This window comes from Amblyomma mixtum, chromosome 3, assembly GCF_055824585.1.
Source record: "Amblyomma mixtum isolate Tamu chromosome 3, ASM5582458v1, whole genome shotgun sequence".
Taxonomy (NCBI): Eukaryota; Metazoa; Arthropoda; class Arachnida; order Ixodida; family Ixodidae; genus Amblyomma; species Amblyomma mixtum.
In genome coordinates, this window is record NC_143014.1 from 423,753,226 (window position 1) to 423,780,361 (window position 27,136).

Here is a 27,136-nt window from a genome sequence, read left to right on the forward strand (position 1 = left end):
TTTCCCGCGATTGAGCGGGCATGAAAAAAATAGAGGAGGCTATGCTACTACCCAACCTGGTACTACCCAGCCAGCTTTTCCTTGCTGCCACCAGGCGCCGCCACGTTACCTCAAACTCCAGCGCAAGAGGAGCTTTCCCTTTAGAGTCAGTGTGTTAACTCTATGTGAGATCAGTGGTGGTGGTATCAGTGGCGCTCACTCGCGCTTCTTATCACTACATTCTTTGCATGCTTGACTACAATACATTTTTGGAGTAATACTTTAATTTTAAAAGTACAATACAACTTAAAAAATGAATAAGGCAAAAATTATTGCTACAATTCTTGTTGAATCGTCTTTTTAGTTCACCGTAGAGGTTTTGTGGCGCTTCAATCGAATCTCCGACTTCAAACGCAGACCACCGTGACGCAGACGCAACGGTCCGCGCCGAGGGCAGAGGTGACATTTGAAAACGGAAAGGTAACTTTTTTTTGTATAATTGTATCGTTCGATTGATTCCTGCATCGCAGAATAGAATCTTGCTGCGAACTTTTCGCTGCCTGAATTCGTGCCAGCGCTACAAGTGTATACAACCGGCCCAACTTTTAGCTGCCGTTCGTAACGGCCACGCGTTCCGTGCTCCTGGAGCCTAGGAGGGCGCAAACTTGCGAAAATATCAAATCTAAGCCCTGGCTCCCCAAGCCCGCGCTTAATATTGAGCTTCCTGTAAGTTTGCTTCGTCGAAAAGCGCAAGAGTGCAGAAAAAGCGGCTGTCGCGCGACCTAGCTAAATATTTGGCCGGCTGTACGTCTGCGAAGTCTTTTGTCTCACGTTTTGAAAACGCCTTATTTATTCATGCACGCTATGAAAAATAAATTGCGCTGCTGTAGGTATACCACGACGATGGTCGCATTTTTTTTATTTAATTTGTTTCTCCGGCAAAAAATTTTCTGTTCTTGCAGAATTTGCTTGTCCACATGGTAGACCTACACGGCATCGGCGCTGTAATTTGCGAGGCACAATGGCTTGGTGGTACCGTTGGATGGCGTGGGGTCGCGTTTATGCGCGAAACATAGGTTAAAATACGCGTGTTCTGGGTGTACTGAGGGGGACGGTGGAGACGAAAGCCGAACCTGTAGAGAAGCGAAGGAATCCCCTCTGCTCGTGTTTGTGGTTGCGCGCAGTCACGTACGCCGCACGAATGTGCCTTGAAAGTGACAACATGGCGATGTTGAGCAGGAATGGTGAGAGGTCACAGCGTTGCAGAACGCCGTGTGCGCTGGGCTCGGCTCAAGCCGGGCTCCGCGAACGCGCGCGCGAAGCCTACAAGGACGACGCATTTAAAAGAAGATTGGGATGCGAGCGATAAATTTTTGGTGGGAAAACGGAAAACCACAATGGCCCCATGCGCCGCTGTGCATACGCAGTGGCCGGTGCGCGCCCCTGCGCAGCAGGCGTATACGTTGATCGGGTATATATCTGCACTAATACATCTCCGCTTTGCCACAGAGAGAGAGACTATTTGATGAAGAACTAGGCTATGCTAAAACTGTCTAATGGTTCGTTCACACCGGGCATTCGGGTTTACCTGTACTGCGACTTTTAGAGGGGAAAATGTTGCTCGGAGTGAAACAAAAAATCAAAAGATAGGGGAAAGCTTCGAGCCTCTCCAGATATCTTGTTTGGCGGCCGTGGGGCCTTCGCGCGAGTGTCGGAGTCATGACGTCGTGTCCGTCAAGAGCAGTACAGCGCTGCGCGGGCTCGATAACCCATGAGTTGCGCGTGGTTCATTGAGAGTCAGATGGCTTAACGGCGCGGTACACGGTAGCGCACCGATATGTCGGATTCGTGTCGCTGCATGGCGGCTGTTGCCTTCGCGTTTCGGCTGCTTCGCCTTCCGTGGCGCGCGGCTTGCCGCCCGTTGACGTGGTTTCTCGGGAGCGTCCGCTGCCCGGCCGATGTGGGTGATAGTCTCGTTTGCGAACGGGTTAAAGCTGGAACTCAAAGCAGCGACGCCGGGCCGGACGGCGTCTCGTCTGGCGGCGAAGCCAATGGCTAATCACTGACGTCTGGGGCTGGGCGGAGGGGACCAAGTCGCCGTGCATTGGCAGCCGCTTGGGAAGGCGCCTTATGTCAGCGTGCGCGTTGTGCGTCGCCGTTGTGGTGGAGTTTGTTCTTCGATGCTTTGCACCGTGCTACCGCGCGCATTGATAAGTGTATTAAGGCGAAAGCCTTTAATGCCTCATACTTTCGTGACCAAGTTGTATCAGCAAGTGTGTCCGCGTTTCGGCGTCACCACTTAAGAAAAAAACTGTCTCAAGGTTGGGAGGAACCAGGGCCTTTGGCATTTGAAGTGGAGATGCTAAAACTCCGCCACGAAAGCTCAGGGTTTGAGCATGAATAAAGGCGCATGTAGTGAATGCATGGGTTTCATAAATAAAATAAAATAACTTAAAAAAATAAGAAAAGAACAAAAATGAAAAACAATAAAAAACAATGTGTGAAAAATGTAAAAAAAACAGCGCGCCCAGAAAGGCTTTCGCCTTGCAGCACTTTAGAGAGCTAAAGTGCCCTCTGAATATTTAGTTCCTCGCCCATAGGTCGGACACTCACGTGCAGTGTTATTGCGCTGTCCCTGTAGCGGTCGCTTGTGAATATGGGAGTGCCTTCCAGCGCCCAGGATTAGGCGGCTACCGTTGATGTCTCGTGCCGAGCGCGTCATTTTCGCGGATAAAAGTAACAAAACGTTGGACAAGAGAGATACGTTCCTTGAAGAACGTGTGATTATCGGTTCTTTAGAGAGATAATGAAGGCAGAGCAGGGGTCCTTCGGATATCGCCTTGCCCATCACGTTCGCCTTTGCTCCGCTCTTTCAGGTGCTGGCGCTTTCAAGCCGCTGTGTTGGACGCACAAGCCATGTCCGGGGGCCGCCGGTTTTACGATTTCTCCACTCTGCCGGACGAAGTCTGGCTTAGAATTCTCGTGCACCTGGACACCTGCTCGCTCTTGGCAATTGAAGACACAAGCAAGCGCTTCGAGAGCCTTGTGTATGATGCCGGTGTTCTAAGGGAAGTCCGCTGCAACCCCAACGTGAGCCATGAAGCCATGGCAAATTTCTTCACACCCAGGCGAGCGCAGTTCGTCAGGAAGCTGAACCTCGACAACTGCATCATGACTGACCCGGCCAACGTTATCCGCTGCGCTCGCCTGTGTCCGAATTTGACCTCATTCAGCTGCTCGAGCTGCAAAGTGTATCCCGCGGACATCGTCTCTCTGCTCATCGCGCCGGAGAGTTCGTTGGAGAGCCTGACGTGGTCTCTGTTCCCGGATGGAGTGTACCCCGGTGCGTACGCCAACGTTTGGCAGCTGCTGGAAAACAACCCAGTATCTCGCGCCCAGCGCCTCCGCTTCATGACTGTCGAAACTGGGAAGCAGGAGGCCACCGCAGAAATACTGGGAGCCATAGTTGAGCGCTGCAGCGCCCTGGAGAACGTGGAACTGCACCCCTTTGACAGCGACGACTACGTGTCTATCGCGTGCTTCGGGGGCATTGCCGAAGCCCACCACGATCAGGATTCGCCATGTCTGCTGCCGCTCTTGATCAGTTCGTTGCTCGCATGCTTCCCGTAGACAGGGCCAGCGGAAGTTGTGCAAAAGCCGGCTTCACGCCCGCTTCTAGGGGGCGTGAAGCCGGCTTTTGCTCCCCGGCGTTTTTGAAGTAAAGTTGCAGCCGCCACAATTTTCCCAACGCCTTCATGTGTCCCTGATATGACAGCATTGCCGGACTGCGGTCCACCGCCACAATGTTGGCTTGGACGCATTGTTCTCTGCTTGCATTCGTTCCGAGATTACGGTTCGCGCAATTGCTGGCACCTTTATTAAGGCGTATTAGTGTCAGTGTTACTAGTCCGCCCTTGCAATGTTCGTTTTTGGAGAGAAGGCTTTAATGGAGAACTCAAATGAGGGGGAGCAAACACAGCTGTTTCTCTCCACAGGTAACAGCTGCACAAACGCAATATTAAGGCGAAAGCCTTTAATTCCTCATACTGTCGTTAGCAGCCATGTCGGCAAATGTGTCCGCGTTTCGACGACACTACTTAAAAAAAACGGTCGAGGCTGAGAATCGAACCAGGGCCTTTGGCATTTGAATTAACTACTTATTTGGCATTTGAACTAGTCATTAACCACTCATGACTAGTTAGTCATGATTTGTTAATGACTAACTAGTCATGACTGGTTAGTCATTAATCACTCATGAATAGTTAGTCATTAACCATTCATGCCTAGTTATGACTGGTTAATGACTTGTTTGTCATGGCTGGTTAACCATTACTAGCTACTCATTAACCAATCATGACTAGTTAGTCATCAACTAAGTCATGCCTAGCTAGTCATTCGACTCGACATAGACCACATTCACACTATCAATCAGGTGATAGAGAAATGCGCAAAATATAACCAACCCCTGTATATAGCCTTCATTGATTACGTTACGAGAAAGCATTTGACTCAGTGGAAACCTCAGCTGTCATGCAGGCAATGCGGAATCGGGGTGTGGAAGAGTGTTATGTGAAAATATTGGAAGATATTTAAAACGATTGCACAGCTACTATGGTTCTCCATAAAGTCAGCAATAAAATTCCAATGCGGAAAGGTGTCAGGCAGGGAGACACGATCTCGCCAATGCTCTTCACTGCCTGCTTACAGGAGGTATTCCGGGGGCTGGAATGGGAACAGTTGGGGATAAGAGTTAATGGAGAATACCTGAGTAATTTGCGATTCGCTGATGACATTGCCTTTTTAAGTCACTCAGGACAAGAACTGCAAAGCATGATCAATGAGTTAAACAGGCACAGCAGAACGGTGGGGCTAAGAATTAACATGCAGAAAACCAAAGTAATGTTCAACAGCCTAGCAAGGGAACCGCAGTTCGCAATTTGTAGCGAGGTGCTGGAAGTAGTAAGAGAATATGTCTACTTAGGGCAGGTAGTGACCGCAGATCCGGATCATGAGAGGGAAATAACTAGAAGAATAAGAATGGGGTGGAGCGCATATGGCAGGTTCTCTCAGATCATGAATGGTAGCTTACCAATATCTCTGAAGAGAAAAGTATACAACAGCTGTATCCTACTGGTACTCACCTATGGGGCAGAAACGTGGAGGCTAACAAAGAGGGTTCAGCTTATGTTAACAACAACGTAGAGAGCTATGGAAAGGAAAATGATAGGTGTAACGCTAAGAGATCGGAAGAGGGCGGAGTAGGTGAGGGAACAAACGCGGGTTAATGATATCTTAGTTGAAATCAATAGGAAGAAATTGGCTTGGGCAGGGCATGTAATGCGAAGGCAGGATAACCGCTGGTCCTTAAGGGTAACGGAGTGGATTCCAAGAGACAGCAAACGTAGCAGGGGATGGCAGAAAGTTAGGTGGGCGGATGAGATTAAGAAGTTTGCGGGGATACAGTGATGGCAACTGACAAAGGACAGGGTTAATTGGAGAGACATGGGAGAGGTATTTACCCTGCAGTGGGTGTAACTAGTCATGACTAGTTAGTAATTAACCAATCATGAGTAGTTAGTAAATAACCAATCATGACTAGTAAGTCATGGGTCATGACAATACCCAATTAGTCATGGCTAGCCAAACCAAGTAGACCCTTAGCCGCCTCGTGTGTGCCAATGACCGTGCGGCCAAAACTGCGTGGAAAGGCTTTCGCCTCGCGCACTTCAGATCGTCAAAGTGGCCCCTGAATCAAAGAAAAAACGTTTAACATCGTCGCCGTTCCCAGAATACGCGTGTTTAAAATCAGCCAAAATGCACCTTTAAGCATGGTAGAGAGAGGCTAGCTGGGCAGGTGGTTCTTGAGAATCGCCAAGTGAATGAGGGGAAAATCCTCGGGGTGCTTGCCAACGTTTCGAGAAAAGGATATCGTCATACCAAGCAGTAATATTAAAATTAGGGGCACGCTTAAGCTCCGCCTTATGGGTATGACGCGGCAACGTTAATGGTTTTACACTTTCTTAATTAGTAGATTTCTCTAATTACACATTAGCATACTAGACGTGACAGCCGACTTATAATGACCATCAGGTTCGTGATGAGTCCGCTCGACTGTAGTCTTCACGCACAAAAGTTTCCGAATCGTTCTGCACATCTTTCATCTTTGCGGTGTAGAGTACACGCGCCACAGCAATTCATTTTGGATTGACGCACCTCTGTACTTCCTCCTCCGAACCTCGCAGGTTCGGAGCTGTACACATTGTTCTTAACGTAGCTTGAAAGAACTCGCAGTATAATTACGGTACCCGGTGCTACATTCTTACAGCGCAGCTGTTGTGGGTGATTTCTGCGACCCAGTGAAGAAGGTCTTCTGTTATTTACGTATTTGAGGCTAACTGAAGCATTAAAGAGACCTCCAAAGGTGGGTCTTCTCGACGACCGCGCTGCGCTTCTGCTTCGGCAGCATTTTCAGCCATGCGCAGATTTCCTATCGTGATGAGGATTGCTTCTGGCTGCTCGCTTTGTAGCGGGCGCACACGGCATGTGCATACCAGCCGGTTGAGAGACACATGAAAGAAAAAAAAAGAAATAAATATTGCCGGCTATCAATTGGTTTGATCCGGAGGAAATTCGATAGCATGCGGATATCATCCGCCAATCTATTCCAGTTCTCACTGTATTCCAATTCTCAGTTCGTTCTTTCACTTCCCCATCTATTCGATATCTGATTCTATTGCAATTCCGACTACGCAACTGCGCGAAATTTGCCCCATTCACAGATTGCGGTGGGTCCTCGTACCACTACCTGTGCAGTGGCGTACCGTTCAAGCGATGCACCACTGCACTGGCGGGTTTCAAACGCAGCCTTCGGTGGGGCTGGTGGAACGCAGGTTGCGCTTCCCGACCAACACGGGAAGGATTGGCTCCTGCAAGCCTCGTTTTGCACTGAAAGTTTTCTGGCAGGCTGTATGTTTAATGCGTATAGGCCTGCTGTTTTCTGGGTCATTTTCTTAGCCATTTCACTGTTTGCTGGATAGTTCGGGCGTCTCCCTGCTCTCCCCCTACAGGTGGAGAGGGGGGGATAGGAGGAGAGGTGGACGGTTCACAGGTGGTGAGAGGATAATCCACCTAAGCACCACTCAGCTGGTGGAGGCTTCACACAGACACCGACGGACAGCTTTCGCCTTCATGACCCACCTAATGGTATCGCAACAAACACGAAGATAAAAACTAGGACGGCGCTTAACCTCCCCTTGAGCGTGTCCGCCTACTAAAACAAGAGCACTGCTGGATTAGACTAGCCTCCGCATCTGCCCGGTTGCGACTTGTATCTTCCAACTGGACATTTGAAGCTGTGTAAGAACCGCTGGAGAAGGTCCACCTTCATTCGACTGCTCGACGGGCAGCCGACTGTTACAAGGCAGTCCTTGATTCCTTGTTTCCTCCTCCCAAAGGCATATCTCTACGTTACACGACATGCCGTTGGGGCAGAGCATATTTATGCACGCCAATTCGGGTCTTTCAGACATACTGCGCAATAGAAAGGCGCTTTTCCTTCTCTACATTGAAACGCGGTAATTAATTCTACCCGCGAAACCAAGTTCATCAAAAAAAAAATTGTCGCTGCTATGGCTTCGACGACGTTCTATATGTAGACACAATTGGGTGTAAAGAAAACCCGATGCAAAGTAGGTCATTAAGCCTGCTCTGAACTCGTTTTCATTTGGCTGTCGGAATTTCGGCGACATTCAGAGATCAGTTTCCAAAAATGTGAGCGGCCGACTGAGCTTTTCCTTCTCGTTGTTTTTGTGTTTACCAAAGCAATATTTTCACGCGTTATTCCAATTTAAGCGGCTTTGCAGGCCCCTTCCTTCCATGTGCATAGCCCGATATAATTCAAGAATCAAGAGCCGCCGTGGTGGCTTAGTGGTTACGGTGCTCGGTTGCTGACCCGAAAGACGCGCACTCGATCCTGGCCTCGGCGGTCGAATTTCGACGGACGCGAAATTCTAGAAGACCGTGTACTGTGCAAAATGAGTGCACGTTAAAAAAAACCAGGTGGTCGAGATATTCGGAGCCCTTCACTACGAAAAACCCCATAGCCTGAGTTGCCTTGGGGCATTAAACCCCTAAACCATAAACTATCAAGAACGACGTGGCAGATGCCTCTGAGAAGAGACCCTCCAGCCAACGGCGACGAACGATTTTCACGACCCCCAGGTTAATACGAATAAGCAGCGGTTGTTCCCCACTTATCTGCCCCCTCCTGCGATTTCATGGTAGCAGCTCGGTGAAGGGGGAGAATGGGTCGACAACTTTGGCTGGAGAGGCTCCTTCGAGGGGCATTTGCCACTACTTCTCGAGTTGTATCCGATAATAGCAGACTAGATGCGCACACTGAGCACCTCTTAAGCTGCAGGGGGTACGGGCCGGCCCTCGCACACTACATGATGAGTCCGAGCCTGGCTCATTAGCTATTTAATAAGTAGCGGGTCCGGGCAGGGCTTTGAGACTCGGGGTAATACAGCTATCTCACAATGAGGCCTCAGCAGTGCTCTGCTCTGAAGGCGGGACGCGTTTAGTCACCCCCACCTAGGCATGGATTTCATCGCCCTTGTGAATACCGTCCCAGAAATTGATAATTGGTTTTAAATTGGTTTCTTAAGGAAAGGAAATGGCGCAGTATCTGTCTCGTATATCTCGGCAGACACCTGAACCGCGCCGTAAGGGAAGGGAGGAAGGTAGGAGTGAAAGAAGGAAGAAAGAAAGAGGTGCCGTAGTGGAGTTCTCCGGAATAATTTCGACCATCTAGGGGATCTTTAAAGGGACTATGCAATGAATTAAAAGTCACTTGTAAATGTTTTCAGTACTTAGAAATGATGCTAAGAAGCATTCACACCAAGTGTGAGTCTTCGGAACTGATCTGGCAATTTATTATGAATTTTTAAAAACCACGTTTTTTTTAAATTCGCGGGCCTATTGGTGCCTTCGTACTGACCTACTTTGAAACTAAAATCGGGAAAATAGACGTCACTAGTTCCGTGACGTCGGCAGGCCACCACACGTTGTCATTCGCTGGAGCCACGGCAGCCTTGACGTCACGGGTACGCTTCGGTAGCCGTGAAAATCGTCTGCTCGAGCTGCCGCGCAACCCCCTCGGGCACGAGCCAGGGCATTGCCTTGACACATATGTTTTCAATTTACCTCTGCCGCCTATTTCTGTAGGGAGTTCGGGAACCACTCGCAGTGCCTTTGTCGCAGTGATAAGCAAAGAAAACCGACGTGCGCCGCGATCCAGGAAGGCGGAGAGAGACGGGAGAGACGCTGCTGACGCTGTTGGTTGCTGGGTGCGACAACCGGAATTCGCAAACCGAACGTCAGCGAATGACGTAATCATGGGCGGGGCCCAGTCCCAGAGCTGTTTTCTTTATTTTTTCTTGGTGCTCCGCGCGTATGAGTTGAGGGGGGAGAGGAGCAGCGTGATTTTTAATCGTCTATAACTTCGTTGTTATTCATGCTAGCTCAAAAATTCTTGCGCTAGGGTGACGAGTGATGGAATGCCTATCTGTCGCCTGCTTTACGTAATCGCAATTAATTTACTGCATAGTCCCTTTAACGTGCACTGACATCGCAGAGCACACGGGCGCCTCTTGGGTTTCGCCTCCATCGAAAAGTGGCCGCCGCGGTCGGGTTCGAACCCGGGTACTCCGGCTCGGTAGACGAGCGCCTTACCACTGAGCCACCGCGGCGGGTAGAAATTAATAGGTTGTTTCAAAATTTGGTGCTAACGTAGTGATTGCAGACTAGTGCGACAATAACCGTTTAACCTGAGCAGCTGAATCAGAGTGACGGAGGTCCTGCACACGTATGCGCGAAGTTATGAACGTTTGAGTAGACGACTGCGCGTGCTAACGTAGGCTGCGCTATGCTTGGGGCTTGCACTGCGGAGGTCTTCTAATGCGCCATTCAACCTAGTCTAGGAGGCTTTGTGCTCTTTAGTTCTGCTGCTTCCAGCCCCTACTTGATTACGCACGTTCATCATTACACGCATTTCCGTGTCTCAAGACCACAGTTATTGGCTAGAAGCGCATTTTTTTTTTCGAATCCGCGCACCTAGACCCAAAGCTCCAGAAACCCTGCTGCAAGCCATACAAGAGTGTCCCTTCTATCCAGGAACTCCAGCCGCATCTCGTCAGGGCGAACGTTTAAAGGGTCCGTGAAACTGCCTTCAAGGTGCGTACATTATATGCAGTAAAAAAGACTATTCAGCGTTCATACCGCGTACAAGTCTTCAAAGTCGAGACGAGAATGGAAAAATTTGCGAAATTCGCCCTACCTCGCGGTAAGGTTCAGGGCCGAAGGTGCGCGCGAATTCTCGCCTTCGCAAGGCACACGTGATGCCACCTGTCAGGGGCTCTCTTAGGCTGGCCGAAAACCCCACTGACGTTTGCAAACGAAGCACGCGAAGGAGACGGCGTGCACAACCGGCTGGACACCTTGCTCCCTTCCACAGCGGAGGCGGAGTGGGCGGCGAAAAAGAAAGTAAACAACCCGGCTGTTGATCGCTGGCGGGGAAGATTCCCCGCCTGTTTTTCTGGCTCGCTCCGATGTACGAGTCTAGAAAAGTCGGAGGCCTGTTTTTAATAGCCAATATTTATGGTGCTACAAATGCTAGAATTTTTTTTTTCAGGGAGACCTATTAAATATTTATCAGTACTTCGACTTTTCTTACCCTCGCTGAAAACCGTTGCAGGGACCGTGTATAATTTTGATATAAAATATATATCTTGGTAAATCTTCAGTGCTGTTGATTTTTACGTCAGCAGCAGAATGACACACAACCTGATGAGAAGCAGTCATGTTTATTTATTTCCAGTAGGAGTACAAAAAAACATGCTCAATGATTCAGTGACAGGTGTTTACGATCAAATATTTTCCGAGTTCAAAGACATTGACAAAACACGAGTGGCAAACGCTTAATTACGTAACGTCTTCTAACAGCTGTGTACTGCTTGGTACCAGAAGACGGGCAGGGAAAGATGCTACAAAGCAGACGCTCTGCACAGGGCAGCCATCGCGCGCCAATTTGTCACGTTTGTTGTAGAAATTACAGCGGATGTCCACATATAAGCTCAGAACTGAAAGTTTCGGGGGATGGACAGTTTTATTTGAACGGCGAGGATGCAGCCTGCTGCATGACCGTCCAAACAGCTGAGGCCGGCGGTGGAAGCCTGAGGAAAGGCTGGACGCCAGCTGTGCCTGGGTTCCTCTCTGTCTCAGACGTGATTGCCCGACTAGAAAATACTTTCGGAGGCACCAGGTAGACTTCTGCCTGGAAAAAAAAAGCACGTGTGTTAAGCGACTTCGCCCGAATAAATTCGCACCTTGTGTTCCCCTCGCAGCAGCTTTTGTGGTAACAGGGTTGCAAAGCCAGTAACACCTGATCTTAGTGCTTGTGAGAATATATGGGTCGTTTCATCACCATCAAGATCACAGAATATATTGACACAACTGAGCGAAAAAATCGCTTCGACACGCCGCAGCACTTTAAAAATAACTTCTTTCTTACTATTTAAGGACCAAGTCAACCAGCACTAAGCGCCTACGAACGCTCACCTCCGCTGGAGGCACCCTGCGAAACTAGAGCGAACGAGCCCGCCCTTGCCTAGTAGCAAAACGCAAAAACTCTCCTCGCATCTCCGCGCGAAGAAGCCTTGCGGGGTGAATGCTGGATGCGGAGAAGTTCATGGAAGGAAGGGTTCCCTCATTTTTTTACGGCGTGAGCCATTGCACAGAGCCCACATCGAGCAGTCGCGTGGATGATGCTTTTCCAAGGTCACCGATCAAAGCGGCCAGGAGAAAAAGATGAGAACGAATGGAGAGGCGGCGATGGTAGAAATGAGGAAAGTAAGGGGTAAATTGCACTCTACTGGCGCAAAGCCTACAAATGAAAACGACGCTTGCCGCGCTTGCGCTGGCGAGGCTCGCCGTCGACAAGACCCAGTTGCACTCGCCGCTGAATGAGAAGCCGGTCGGCGGGTTTTTAGGCTGACCGAGTACCGGCCGATGATGACCTCGCAGCACCAAGGCCAGCGCCGGTGACAGCGTGTATTAAGCGGCAACTCGACGAACACTTCCTCGGCGTACCTGCGGAGCGCCTGCGCGCCCAGCAGCGCGCGGCGACGGACATCGAAAACGGGCCTGCATCTCCATGCTCCTGGTGCTGGCTCGCTCCAACTCGCGAGCCGACTGAAAGAACGGCAAGCCGTGAATAACGGATCGTTGGGGATCTCAAAGGCTTCCAAGAAAACTTGAGAGAACCTGAAAGAGCTTCAAGCCATGAAGAAGAGAGTCCCCGAAAGCCACCCTGTCCTCCGATTGTTATAAACCGGACCCCCTTTCGACGCGCGCGGGAGCGCCCGTGCGCAGGCGCCCATCTGACATGCACAGCTATCTGCGCCCCGCTCCCGCCTGTTCGCGCGTCGGGCATGTGCAGACAGGCTTCATCGTACGCCCGTGCGCGTAGTGGCCGTTGTACGATCGCTTTTGGGCGGATTCGCCAAGCAGGCGGACTGGAATAGACCTCTCCCTGATGTAAACAGTGTGACGTCAAAAAAGGTGTGCCCCGATGGGCAAAATCGTCGACTTTCGGTTCTGAACCGGTTTTTCTGGTGCCGAGCGTTCCCCCACAACCTTTGTTTCCCGATTCGAATCGCCTAGCAGCCTTTCTTCTCCGGGTGTGAGCCTTCTCGGTACGGCGCAAGTTTTGCCCATCGGACCGCAAACACGTGCGCTGATGACGTGGCCAGGAGAGGTGTCCCCGTTGCGTCTTCTGCGCAGCCATAGCGCGCTAGCGCGCTGTGCCGGCTGCATTTGGCGAAGACGCCAAATGCAGCCGGCATGTGCGAGCATGAAAAAAGACTGGAATTGTTAGTAATGTGCACACAATACATCACAGCCCGAATTATAGATTTTAGTAAAGAATTAACTATGTTGCGCCAAAACACTGAACAGAAATAAAAAGAACAAATTCCATATCGCAGCACAGTGTACGCCAATGCATGTGCTATTGTTTTCCTTATGTAAATTGGGCATAGTGCTTTAATAGAATATAGCAGGCCGGCTATTTTGTGCAGCCTTTCACAAACATTAGCCAAATGAGCGTTCCAGGACATGTTAGAATCGAAATGGACACCGAGATAATTGACACTTGAGAGGTATGGAATAGGAGAGCAAGAGCAATTGTTACATGCATTACTGTGCCTATCTGTGTCAGACATTCCTTGGTGCTTCTCTCTTACTGTCTCTTCAGCTAAGCAAGACATCGACTTCATAACATGGCTCAGTGAGAATGCTGCAAAGGCATACTTATGCATGTGACTTTTATATATTCAAGATAGTATTAGCAGGACTGCTGGTTCATCTTAAGCACAAAACCCGTCAACTTCAAGTTGCAGTATAGAGATGCCATGAAATGACAAAAGCCATCACTGCTTTTCTGTTTTTCTTTGGCATTCTCTGGCCTAACTTCATATTGGTCTTTTCCAAATTTCTGTTGCCTGTCAATGCCTCAGTTTATTTTTCTTTGAAAGCACCCTGGCAGTGATATGGGTGTATTTAGCAGAACATGTTGATAGTCAGCAACTAAAAGCACTCTAAAATTCAGCACATGTTAAGTGGTATGAACATCTATTAACAGTTAGCAATGCTCACTTTAGCTTGCTACCTTGGGAACTGGTCATCGTTACATTCAGCCATTCTACATTTTACTGATCAGTGAAAATAACTTTAGACATTGCTTTAACGCTGTATCAGAGAACGTATGCACATATACCTGTCACATACTTAAATAGCTTATTTGTAATTTCATTTTATTGCACGGCATCATAGCTCCCTTACTGGAGATATTGCAACTTGAAGTTGGTGGGTTTTGTGCTTAAGATGAACCAGCAGTCCTGCTAACACTATCCTGAATATATAAAAGTCACATGCAAAAGTATGCATTTGCAGCATTCTCACTGAGCCATGTTATGAAGTCGATGACTTGCTTAGCTGAAGAGACAGTAAGAGAGAAGCACCAAGGAAAGTTTGACACAGATAGGCACAGTAATGCATGCTTAGCTTTTCAGTGCATGAGTTTAGCTGGCTACACCTAGCTTGTGCAGTATGCAAGTTAGCCTAAATGCAACTGTATACCATCCGACAAACTATTGTGTAAATCTACCTCGATATTACTTGAAATAGATTGTGAGGAAAGTTCTTACGCATAAGATAGCATTGTGTTGGTTTGCTGAGCTGAGCAAGTGGCTAAGCACTTCATTAGAACTTATTTTAACGTTTATTATACCTAAAGAGTACTAAATGACAATACTTGAGTGGTGAGCTAACATGATCCACCATGTAGGAACTTGATGAGTTTGTAATTTACTAATAAGAACTAATTAACCATTAGCATCCAAGTACAGCCATACCACTACAAAGGAAAGCTTTGTAGGTTTTCTTTGTAGCCTTATGGCTTCACTTGAGTTGATACGAATGAGTAATTACTCCCCTATCACAAATTTTCGCCTTGGGAGATTTACCTAATTCTCTGGATGAACATCATTTTGCATGAATTTCTAGAGTGACCAGCTCAAAGCACAAGAGGATAGCTAGCCCTGTGAGTTGGAAGGCCATTCCAGCCTTTTGTGGCAAAAACAACAATGAATCTTGAAATGCAGTGGCATGAGCTAACTGAGACACAGCACTGCCTGTGCAACTAGTGCAGAAGGAACCATGAGTCAGAACAGATTAGTTGGTTATGTGACAATAAACAGTTAAAAAAATCAGCAGTTTCTGCACGACATGCAGAAATTTGAAGATTCACCTTTAGTGCTCTTACACTGGAGCTTCAAAAATAGTCTGAGAGAATAAAACAAGCGGCTCAGGTCTGAACTCATTCCAGAATTTTAGTTAAGTTAGATTTGTGGCATGCACCATTAGAATACCCAAGCTAATGCCAGACAGAGGATTTGAACACAAGCAACTTGGAAGACAATGATACTAAGGACACGTCGGGGTGTAAATATCATAGGTTGTAGGCGGGTGTATGAGGATTATTAGGTGAGTATTTGAACCAGTATACAGTGAATATACCTTTATTGGGAGGCCTTATAAGTCGGCAAAATCTAATGCTGAAAATAAAAAAAATATTGGTGAATTCTTAGTAACATTAGCAAACAGGCCAATCCAGAGAATGTAAAATGTTGTTTAAAGAACTGAAATGCTCGTGTTGATTGCAAGGTGGCAGACCCCATAAAGCTGTCAGTGAAGGCATATGATAAAACAGTGAAGGGAAGGTAATAATGCAAGTAATAAAAAGCTGAGGCCCAAGAGAGTGCCATGGGGACGTCCGAGATTGCAGGAAAAGGCAGGATGCCAGGATGGCAAGGGAAATCTGCTGACGGCTGGCTGTTTAAGCTTGGATCCAGTTAGGGCTATTCGATGCAAGTTAAAGAATGAGAAAACCAGCCTTACATAAATAAAGGACTCACATGCTTTTTCAAAGGAAAAGAAAAAAGCATCATAGGGAGATGTTGCAGTCGAGGTGCATGTCGTGAAGAACAAGAGAAAGATGGCTATTGCAGAAATGTTTTCTAAAAGCTTGCCGATTTGTATGAAAAAATTTAATGGGCCAAAACAATCTAGCAGGGGCAATAGTATGAAATGTGTTTTGTGATTTGCAGTTTTGTGATTTTCCAATGCCCCAAAAATGGGCCTTAGGTGCTGGGTGATGAAGGGTAAGAAACACAGAGGGGCCAGGCTATGATGAGGCAGGAAGCTATCTGCACAGCATGCACTAGATACGCCTACACAACCTGCTTTCTCTCACATAGTTGCTTAATGTAAATTTCACAGAACTTAATCATAGGGTACGCTGGGGTGAACCAGTGGCAAGTTGGGATGTCAAAACTGTGCTAAGGGACGACGACAGAGCAAGAATTGCTACCCTGTGCAGTGGTGTTGTTCCCATTATCTTTGTTCCTAGCCTAGCTTTACCAGCTCCACAGAGCTCATTTTGCAGTCTGCAAGTAACCATGTCCGTAGCAAGCAGTCACAGGCAAATGAACGTAGCAGATAGACATATGCAAATGCATTGCAAATGCATGTAGACAGATAGACATATGCAAATGCATGTTGTCTTGTGAAACAAATTGTTGTGGCTGGCCCAGGAAGTGCTGCTGAACAACTGCTTAACACCAATAAAGCCAATTTCGCGAGCAGGTCTGCAACAATAGCATTGCGAACACATCCAGTTTCGTACCACTGATCTCCGGATCGAAAAGGACCGTGGGCAAAATCAACAACAAACACTATCATTGCCCATGAGGTTTTTGAAGACCACTGCATTTTTCTGATTGCAGCGGAAACCAACATCCCACTTAAACTGAATACTGCCAAGCATTTGTCAATATTGACTTAACACTGCTAAGCAGAAAGAGAAAAAGCAATGGCAAAGGTTTTCTCAATATTTTTTTCTTCCTTTTCATCAAGACTCATTATGCCCAACTTGCTCTGTGGACAGTTTTCATTGCATAAGCTGCTGCCACACTTTTTTTTCTGCGCTACATCAATTGAAATTTTCATGAAAAACAGACTGACGAGTTGGCATATATTAGAGATTTGTACACTGTCAACCAGCCGTGATTTAAAAGTGGTAGTGATTCTTGTTTGTAATCGTGTAATACCATGTTGTTACAACCTAAATCGAAATGGCTAGAGGAAGTGTTCAGTCACCCATTCATCACGCCGATATATTTATTGCAGGCAAATGTGCGCACAGCCAGCAGGAAATAAAAAGAAATGATGCTCCCGAAGATACATTTGCACTGTACCGATGTTTTCACACAGGTTACACAGTTCCTCCGGAGAGTCGTAACCCGAGCACCCATCATCACAAAATGTACTGAATGGAGCTCCAAGGCGCAGAAGGATGGCGACATCGCTGTTGTCGCCGCAGAAAACAGTCCGACCGCCGTGCAGCCAAGCTCGCGTCACGTCGCACACACGGCAATTCTCAAGCACAGTGACAACATGAATCACGATCAAAATGGTAATGAATGCGTAGCAGAAACAACGTCATGTGCACGCTTCGGTCGCGATCACTACAGCCATCGCAACGAATGCTTGGTTTGGTTTGGTTTATTGGGGTTTAACGTCCCAAAGCGACTGAGGCTATGAGAGACGCCGTAGTGAAGGGCTCCGGAAATTTCGACCACCTGGAGTTCTTTAACGTGCACTGACATCGCACAGCACACGGGCCTCTCGAATTTCGCCTTCAAGAAATTCAGCCGCCGCGGCCGGGATCGAACCCGCATCTTTCGGGCCAGCAGCCGAGCGCCGTAACCACTAAGCCACCACGGTGGGTTATCGCAACGAATGCGACTAGCTGCACAGCGCCACGTTCATTTCAGCATTCGGAAAGCAGGCGTGCGTAGTAAGCTCTCGCAGGTGCACATTTCACTGCCTTGACGTAAAAGCACTCGCTCCGATCGCAATCACTTTCACTACGCGGACACTCATGCAAGTACAGTTCACCGTGAGCAGCTGTTACTTGCCGCTGTGCGTGATGATCCTTGCAGGAATTAGGAACGCTTCTAACAACCACACACAGCTCCATATAAACACTGCGTGACACCGCCAGCGCGTAGGTGTTGCATCAGTTTGAAGAGGCGCTCTGTCAACTCCATCAGCGTCGATGATAACAAAATTCAACTCCGGAAACTGTCGCTCGCCGCTGCTGCACGCGGAGAAGTTCGCAGTTGCTCTGAACACTTGTAATATCAACATGATTGTGGCCAATATAATATGCTTCGCGGTATAGCTGCCGCCACTACAGCCATGACCTATGCCTCGATCCCCAGTTCAGTCGACGGACAGCCATCTTGCCCCGGCAGAGTTCCCGTAAAAAGCAGCCAATCGCTACAATCCGGTCGCCAGGCAGATCCACTCGTCCGCCCAAAAGTTGAAGTTGACCAACTTTCCATCCGCCCGCCGGACGGGGCGGATACCTATTGTCTGGTCGGGCGGTCCGCCAGTCCACCTGTCTGGCGGATCCGCCCATAAGCGACCGTACCGTACAACGGCACTTAGCCGAACCTTCAACTTCCGGAACTGCTGTCTTGGACGAGGTTCATGCTAGGTGGGCAGCGCTTGAGCGGGAGCATGGGAAGCTTCAGCACGAAGGAAGCACCGCCGCCCTGCCACTGGCTCACGCCGATTATTCAATTTGGCCGTTTTATAGTTCTGCTTACTTTAAGCCTCCTGCTTGCGTCGATAGAGCCCCGTGGACGCTCCGAGAGTATTCTTGTACGGATTTGGCAAAAGTCGCTGCCACTGCAAGAGTCTGTCCTAACCGAAGGACACGCGAAGTTAAAGACTCTTACATTCATTTCACACCGAGTGTATAGCCAACCAACCAGGTGTTCTCGCATTCTTCATCTGTACCGACTGCACCTTAATGAGTCTACTGTATGTTCGCAAGTCAATTTTAAAAAAATTATATCGGAAGTTACTGCAATGTTTAAGCAGGGCAGCGCAGGTAGAAGTTTCTGAAATGAGCTAATATTAGAGATATAGCAGCCCGCTATAAAGTGGATGAGAACAACAAAATTATTAGTTTGAAGGCGAAAATAAAGAGCCTGCTCCCAGTATTGCATCCCTTAAAGGGATACTACATTAAATTGCGACTTTCTGTCAAATCGCCGAAAATGTATTTAGAAGGAGCGATTGTCTAGGGTTGCAGTCTTAAATACAAGCATTTTTGCGCGGATGGTGTTATTTTGCAGGTTTTGTGCGCACGCGCCAGTTGCCGCTCGGCCAGGCGGGAGGAGTGTGTGACGTCAAACGTCTCGCGGCGGCCTCCTCCGGTCGCACCGTGCTGCCACCGGTTCAGGTGCCGCACCTGGACGCTCAGAATTGGTGGCACGGAAACGTGAAACACAGCGAAAGTCACAGCCTAGAAAGTGGCAGTGAGAGTACATTTATATCATTCAGACATCGAAATGACCATGGACTAAAGGCATGGCTATGCCCCGCAGCCTCACAGAGCAACGACGAGTAAGATGAGCCTGGAGGATGACATATAGCCCAGGAGTGCGCCCCGCAGTGGTAGATGTGGGTATTATAATACAGTTTGATATTACCCAGACAAGTTTTCCTGAATTAGTTATTAAAATATTTTGTTTGACGAAGGTAAATCAAGGCATCACCTTCATTAATTGCTCCAGCCACACAAAATGACCAGCCGCACCACTGGGAGGGGGCGGGAAGAAGTGGGGAGGGGTAGAGATTTGAAATAGGACTTATACAACAAGTAAGCAGCGCGAACAGGGGGGTGAGTGCTCGACATATACAAACAGCCAACTTAATTGCATTGCACAGTGATAAAGTATGCGGCACGCAGTTTTTGTAACTCGAGCATTGTTACTACGCTGCCAGACTTGCGTGCGCAACTCCCACGAGGAGGATCTGGCATGCGATTCTCGTGGCATTGTCCTGTTGTTAAATTGCCAACATTGTTACTCTCTGATGGTTTTGGGTTACCAATATTCCTCAAGAGAAAAGTCTACAACAGCTGTCTCTTACTGGCACTCACCTATGGAGCAGAAATGTGGAGGCTAACAAAGAAGGCTCAGCTTAAGTTTAGGACAACGCAGTGAGCTATGGAAAGACAAATGATAAGTGTAATGTTACGAGATCAGATGCAGGCGAAGTGGGTGAGGGAATAAATGCAGGTTAATGACATCCTAGTCAAAATCAAGAGGAAAAAATGGGCTTGGACAGGACGTGTAATGCAAAGGCAAGATAACCGGTGGTCCTTAATGGTAACGGAGTGGATTCCAAGAGAAGGCAAACGTAGCAGGGGGCGGTAGAAAGTTAGGTGTGCGGATGAGATTAAGAAGTTTGCGGGGATACGGTGGCCACAACTGGCAAAGGACACGGTTAATTGGAGAGATGTGCGAGAGGTCATTGCCCTGCAGAGGGCGTAGTCAGGCTGATAATGATGATTTCATTTCATTTTATTACTCTCAAGGCCGGTCAGGCATTACAGAGGAGTGGGGAGAAAAATAAAAAATAAAAAGAAACAAACAAATAAACAGTTGCAATTGATAAGCATTAACAGTATCCTTTAATTTCTCAGAATCCTTGATGACGACAATGTGGAGGGCAGGTGATTCCAGTCCGAGGCAGTTTTCGGGACGAAGGAATTAAAATATGGGACAGTCCTGCGCTGTGGAATGTGCACCTTTAGGTGGTGATCTCTGCAGGATGATATGTCCACCAGAGGAATAAACAGGGACTGCTTTAGGTTTTCGTTGCCGTAATATATTTTATGAAATGTGCAGAGGCGTGAAATGTCGCGCCGTATGGCAAGATCCGGAAGATTAAGCGTTCTTTTCATTTCTGAAGCACTGGCATGGCGGGAATAATTAGACAATATGAATCTTGCAGAGCGATTTTGGACGGATTAAAGCAACACAATGAGAGAGTTAGTGTATAGGTCCCATACTGGAGCAGCGTACTCAATTTTTGAACGGACGAGTGTTTTGTAGAGCAGTAGTTTCACAGGGATAGGGGCAAGGGAAAAGTTGCGACGGATGAAGCCGAGCATGCGGTTGGCATTGTTAGTAATATAGTTTTCAATATGAGCCTTCCAGGACAGATCATCTGTTATTTCAACACCAAGATAGTTATACTTGTTAAATTGGGTAAGTGGGGCGTCATCGAAGGAGTATGAGCACGGAATGTTGTGACTAGTCGTGCGCGTAATTCTCATTAATTTACATTAGTTAACGTTTAGTTTCATAAGCCAGGTATTACACCAAGTTCCAATTATGTTGAGATCATTTTGAACAGTGCATGCATCATCTGGGTTAGAAACTTCTCTGTATAAAACACAGTCATCAGAGAAAAATCTTATTTTTGAAGTAACTGAGAAGATCATTAATATAGATAACGTAAAGAAGAGGTCCTAGAACTGATCCTTGCAGAACGCAAGAGGTTATGGGGGAAATGGGGGAGTCATGATCGTTAGCATTTACATACTGACTTCGATTACTAAAAAACACTCAATCCAATTTAAAATACCATTATCAATACTTAATTTTTTTAACTTATAAAGCAACAGTTGGTGTGACACGGTGTCAAAAGCCTTTGCAAAGAAAATATATATACAGTCAATGAGAGCAAAGTGGTCCAGTGCAAAAATCAAGTCATTAGTGAATGCAATTAACTGAGTTTCACAGGAATGATGCTTAAAAACCATGCTGTGAATCTGTAAAAAACGAATTAGATCCCAGATAATCAGAAAGGTGTGAATAGATATGTTCAAGGAGCTTGCATGGAATAGACGTTAAGGAAATGGGTCTGTAGTTATTAGGATTATGAACATCACCAGACCTGTGGACCGGAACCACCTTGGCAATCCTCTAGTCGTCAGGCAGTGATGCGCTGCGGATGGACTGCGTAAAAATTTCGGACAACACCATGTATGAATATAAAAATGTACTCTTCAAGAACTTGTAACTAATACTGTTGACTTCTGCAGCTGAAGCAAGCTTTCCTTTCTGAATAAGCCTGGTAAAACCTTCATCACTGATAGTTATAGGCTCCATGTTTGGTTTGGTTTATGGGGTTTAACGTCCCAAAGCAACTTAGGCTATGAGAGACGCCGTAGTGAAGGACTCTGGAAATTTCGACCACCTGGGGTTCTTTAACGTGCACTGACATCGCACAGTACATGAGCCTCTAGAATTTCTCCTCCAAAGGAATTCTAGCCGCCGCGGCCAGGATCAAACCCACGTCTTTTGGGTCAGCAGCAGAGCACCATAACCACTGAGCCACCACGGCGGCTTATAGGCTCCATGTGAACCATAACATAACATAAGAGTAGCACAAAACCAGGACGACGGACAAAAGGGAAGAGAACACAAACCCACAACACAGGCGCTACGTTGTAGGTTTGTGTTCTCTCCCCTTTTGTCAGTCGTCCCGGTTTTGCGCTACTCTTATGTTATGGATCATTACCGACTTGCCAAAATCTCCACCCTGGTGAACCATGTGAACCAATTCTGAAACCGCAATATCAGGTAAAGTGGAAACCATGGAATTAGTAAAGGATGAGAAAAATGTATTCTTCAAAGCAATGCAGCACTTGTGAAGTGGAACCGAGATATTATTTATGGAGCGAAGTCGCATCTCTTTTGTTTTGTGCATATCAATGACGTTCCAAAATTTTTGTGGGTTGGAAACGAGCAAACGAGGCAGTATGTCACGATGAAAAACATGCTTAGCGCTCTGCAGCACCTGCTTGTACTCTGACGTGACAGCACGACAAAGGTGCCATTTATCAGCAATTTTTGAATTTTTCAGCTGCCGGAAAATGCACTTTTTCTTATTTAGGAGACGCTTTAGCGATACACTGAACCAGGGTGTTTGTTTGGAGCAGGAAACGCGACGAATGGGAATAAATTCTTTTACGAGATCATTCACCTTCGTTTTAAATATCTGCAAGTTTTCTTGAGTGGACCGACTCCAGAACTGCGCGAAGAAGGTGTCGGAAAAGCGCTCGAGCTCTGCATTAATAGCTTGAGAGTCTACCTTGCTGTAGTTCCTAAGTAGCTTGTATCTTTTTGGAGAGCGAGCCGAGCGTGAAGGCATAGTTAGGTGGATTGCACTATCGTCACTTAAGCCCAGAAGAAAGCTGATTGAAGATATAGTTTCAGGAGAGGTGGTTAGCACAAGATCAAGTATGTTGGCAGATATCTGAGTAACACGGGTTGGTTCTTTGGTTTGGTTTGGTTTATGGGGTTTAACGTCCCAAAGCGACTAAGGCTATGAGAGACGCCGTAGTGGAGGGCTCCGGAAATTTCGACCACCTGGGGTTCTTTAACGTGCACTGACATCGCACAGTACACGGGCCTCGAATTTCTCCTCCAAAGAAATTCAACCGCCGCGGCCGGGATCGAACCCGCGTCTTTCGGGACAGCAGCCGAGCACCACAGCCACTGAGGTTGGTTCTTTAAAGATTCAAGGTTGAACGTAGAACACAATTCAATGAATGCAGGACATTTTCAGAGAGGACGTAAGAAATGAAAAGAGGGGCTGTTCCATGAAATTGCGGGAAGGTTGAAATCGCCAAAAATATAAAGAGGAGACCTCGGAAACATAGAAAGGACCGAATGATCGGTGTCATGTAGGTCATCGCAGAAGCAAGGCTGTGAGCTGGGTGGTCGATAGCATACGCAGAATAAAACGTCCTTGTGGTTCAAATGCAAGCAAGTGCAGAGAAATTCCAGTGAAGAATTCACGGGAACTCTATAGGAAGCAATTTGATCTGATACAGCAATCAAAACACCACCACCAACTAGCTCGCAGCAATCAAATCTACAAATGTTATAATTTTTTTCACAAAAGAACAGTTCCCGAGAATCAACTTTTGCAGACAGCCACGTTTCGGTCAGGACAATCACATTGGCAAGCAACGTGTCGGCTAGAGCTAACAATGAGTCTGGTTTATTTAAAATTCTGTGAATGTTAGTGAAAGGCATCGAATAATCTGGATTCGGTAATGCTTGAACGGCTGCGTTTTCCTATGGTGAACCTGAGGAAGAAGTTGATGCAGGCATGTCTGATGAAGGTGGAGGTGATGCAGGCGGGGCTGTTGCATCATTTTCAGAGTCCCACCGTTAGGCGCTTCAACTTCGCATACGGCATCTGTGTCAGCAAAATATACATAGATTTTCTGTTTATGTACAGCCTGTTGTAACGCAGGTTGTATTTATGGCCACTCGCTCTACCATAGTCCATGAGCTGTTTCCACGAGAGCCTAGCTGCTCTGCAAAAGTCCTCCTGTATAGACAAGCCTGTATTCTTCAGTTTTGTTCTCTGAGCCCGAATGCCATCTTTAACTTTGAATGACGCGAACTTCACGACGATCGGTCGGGATTTCTTTTGAACGAAAGCTCCAAGGCAATACGCCCTTGCAATGCCTTCATCGGTTATTTCCAGGAAAAATGAGCTCAGAAGGTGCCTCCGTATCTCCTGCTCAGATTCCGCCCATGTTTCATCTGCTGCATCATCGACACCGTAAAATATAAGATTATCTCTTCGAGACTGATCTTCAAATTCACCAAGGCACATCCGCAGAAGATAGCTTTCATCATGAACTGCTTTAGTTACAAAGTGTTTCACGTCAGCCCCATCCAGAAGAGCTGTAGAATCGCTTGCCTTTGCTTCGAGAGCTGCCAGTCGATGTAATGCATCTGACACCGTATCTTCAAGCTGCTTTTGACTGGCCTCTAACTGTTTCTCACCGGCCTCAAGCTATTTTTGGCTGGCCTTTACCTCGCTCAGAGATGCCATTACTTCCCCAAGATGTGATTCCATAATATTTTGAGGTCATTAATTGCAACTAATATATCCTCATTACACAGGCCTTGCTTGTTGGGACCAGGGTTCGACTCTACATCACCTGACAACAAAAGTAACTTCACAACATGAATACAATCGGCAACGGTGCATACCCAAGTGTGTGGGCATGGGACAAGCAGTAAACAGCGATTACTAGTACGCTTAGAATATAGTGAAAGTGGGCAACTGATCTGCGTAAGCAAGTAGAAAGGCTTTAGCACCATCATCGCTGCTGTCCCACGCCCACTGACGAGTGGATGCATGAGTCGACTATTTATACACTGCACGCTGGTTGATGATGGTGGCAGTGCATCTTCCTTGTCGTAGTGCGGTGGCAGCGCGCTTTCGTGGTCCAACGGCGTGAAGTTCAAAGTGGCAGGACAATGTCCGGCTGAGAAGAGTCCGTGGGAACGGGCAGCATTTGGCAGCAAGGGTAGTCCTCCAGGCAAATCCAGGCAAAAAGCAGGGAAGTTGTAGTCGATACCGAGCGACTGCGTAAGCAAGTAGAAAGGCTTTAGCACCATCATCGTTGATGATGAGGGCAAAGTTGGATGAGGACAAAGGCAACAAACGCCTGTCCTTTACTTTTCTGTGCAAAGTGAAGTCGCATCTTTGTTTTTGGCGTTTTTCTAAGCACTGAACAGGCTAAGCGCATGCCACACTGGCGCCAAAGAAACCCGGCGAGCTGCACCACCAAGCTAGACCAAACAGAGTGCATCATAGCAGGAGGTTTTAAATTCCGAAAACATTGGGAACGGAAGTATTTTGATGCACCCTCGCGAGTTCCTGCATTGTGTCTGAACAATTTTTGGAAAACGTTTCTTAAACTATGCTAGTCCCGGCTTCAAACTGTACTTGTCGATGGTAAAGAACCTGGCGAATGCAAATATGACGAACTCAGAAAATCGATATTTTCATGAAAACGCTCCTCTAAACCACCATGACCCATTTAAACTAGTTACACACACAAAAGCTGTGTGTATCTACTTATCACACTGACAGCAAAATGCAATGTTGGTAAAATGCATTCCGTAGAAAAGCACCTATTTTGCAGATTCAGGAGCAACAGTTAGGAACACCCTCCATAAAGGTAAACAGCAGCACGAAATGACTTAAAAAAAGAAAAGCAACAAACCATTCAGCACAACTCATCAATATTGTTACAGCTTTCCACAATGACAGCTATGTCCATACATATTCCACAAAAATTCTACCTAATAAAGCAAAAAGTTCATAAGTAAAGAAATGCATTCAAAAGTTAAGAAATGCCCACGGCCCAATCTCGTGTCTGCCCAAAGTCACCAACAGGCATTCTGCAACATGTGCATTGATATGAGGAAACATGGGTTGCAGAATGTTCAAGGAAGGAAGTGTTTCTGTATCAATGCTCAATGTGATTCCAATGAGTCCGGCAAAAAAAAAATCTGCGTGTAAGAGAAAGGTCCCATTACCACAGCGATGGAAGAAAACAAAAAGATATCGTAGTTGCACGTATCCAAACATGACCACGAATATGACAGGAAGGAGAACTTGACATTTAAAAAAAAAAGAATGATGATTCTAAAGCCAACACAGTTTCCAAGCCATGCAAGTCCAAACAAGGCACAGAAGGCTGAACAAAAATAGAAACACAGATGGTGCACAAGAATAGCAAAGCATCAGATATGTTGCCTTCATTGGAAACACACCAGAAATCCTGCGTCCCTCCGGCACGCATATCTCACCGCACTCTCCATCAACTCCAGATCAGCCGTCCACGTGCACGCACAGTCACCTTCGCAGCTTCATTTTTTTCACGCACCGCCGCGGACTGGAATGGCCTTCCCGTTGACATTGCAACAATAACCTGTCCCGCGAACTTCGCACGCAGAGCTAACACCTTTTTGTCATCATCATAACGCATGATTACTTTGTCGCACCAAACGTTGTACCCACCCCTTATGTAATTCCCCTGAAAAGGGGTCTTTAAGGAAATAAACATGATTGATTGATTGATTGAATGTGTGACATTATCAACCGCTGCAGGGCATCAGACTATCAACACGTGCCAATGCCGCCGTGTGTTTCAAGCAGCTCAATCCCAGTGCCCATTTTCTTTTTTGTTTCCACTACTTAAGCTTCTTCTAGTACCTTCTCCTTCTCAATGGCCTGTGCCACCTTCTTTATTCCTTCATCGCCGCCTTCTCCAGTGCCCATTCACGGCCTGAAGTCATGAAAATGTTGCCTTCTCCTACTAGGAGATGGCAAGTCAAGTGGTGAAGGTCACTGTACAATCGTGAGAAACAGCAAGTAAAAAATCCTGTTACATTCGTAACTTGGTTTCAAATATAACACGACAGGCTTTCTGAGACTGATGAATAGAGGAAAATAAAAAACTTGCATTATATTCGTGTAACTAGTCTATAACCCTCACCCCCTCTAAAAGCCTCATACAAATTCATAACAGCTAGAGAAAAGCCAATGTGGATGTGATCTCCACTGATGCTCAGCCTTGCATTCTTTGTGTTTCCAGTCTCATTCTACACACTGGTTGCTGAGAAGTCAGGGTTATAAGGGTGTCTTCTAAGCTTCCATTGACAACTGAGTGTACCCATTAACTTGCCTTTATCACAGTTCTCATTTAACTGGGATGTGCGCCACCTCATCCGTAACATCGTTCGTACTAGTTTTCCTGGTGCTGTAGGAGCTTATGGACATATGTGAT

At 47.1% G+C, this 27,136-nt stretch overlaps 1 protein-coding gene and 1 pseudogene across 2 annotated transcripts in view; one reads left to right on the plus strand and one right to left on the minus strand.

Moving 5' to 3' along the window:
* The first annotated feature begins 401 nt into the window (after positions 1 to 401).
* LOC149357918 (uncharacterized) lies at positions 402 to 3,646 on the plus strand. Its single transcript, XM_089577993.1, has 2 exons — positions 402 to 459; positions 2,856 to 3,646. The coding sequence occupies exon 2, from the start codon at positions 2,896 to 2,898 to the stop codon at positions 3,607 to 3,609; it is 714 nt and encodes a 237-aa protein (XP_089434119.1). The 5' UTR covers positions 402 to 459; positions 2,856 to 2,895; the 3' UTR covers positions 3,610 to 3,646.
* A 13,112-nt stretch (positions 3,647 to 16,758) lies between these two features.
* Positions 16,759 to 27,136, minus strand: part of LOC149357919 (uncharacterized) — a 46,034-nt pseudogene continuing 35,656 nt past the window's right edge. The window contains exon 6 of the transcript XR_016291902.1: positions 16,759 to 21,482. The product of XR_016291902.1 is annotated as an uncharacterized LOC149357919 (transcript). The remainder of the gene's footprint in view (positions 21,483 to 27,136) is intronic.

What these genes read in the sequence shown, in the direction of transcription:
- LOC149357918 (XM_089577993.1), top strand. Translation starts at nt 2,896, where the DNA reads ATGTCCGGGGGCCGCCGGTTTTACGATTTCTCCACTCTGCCGGACGAA.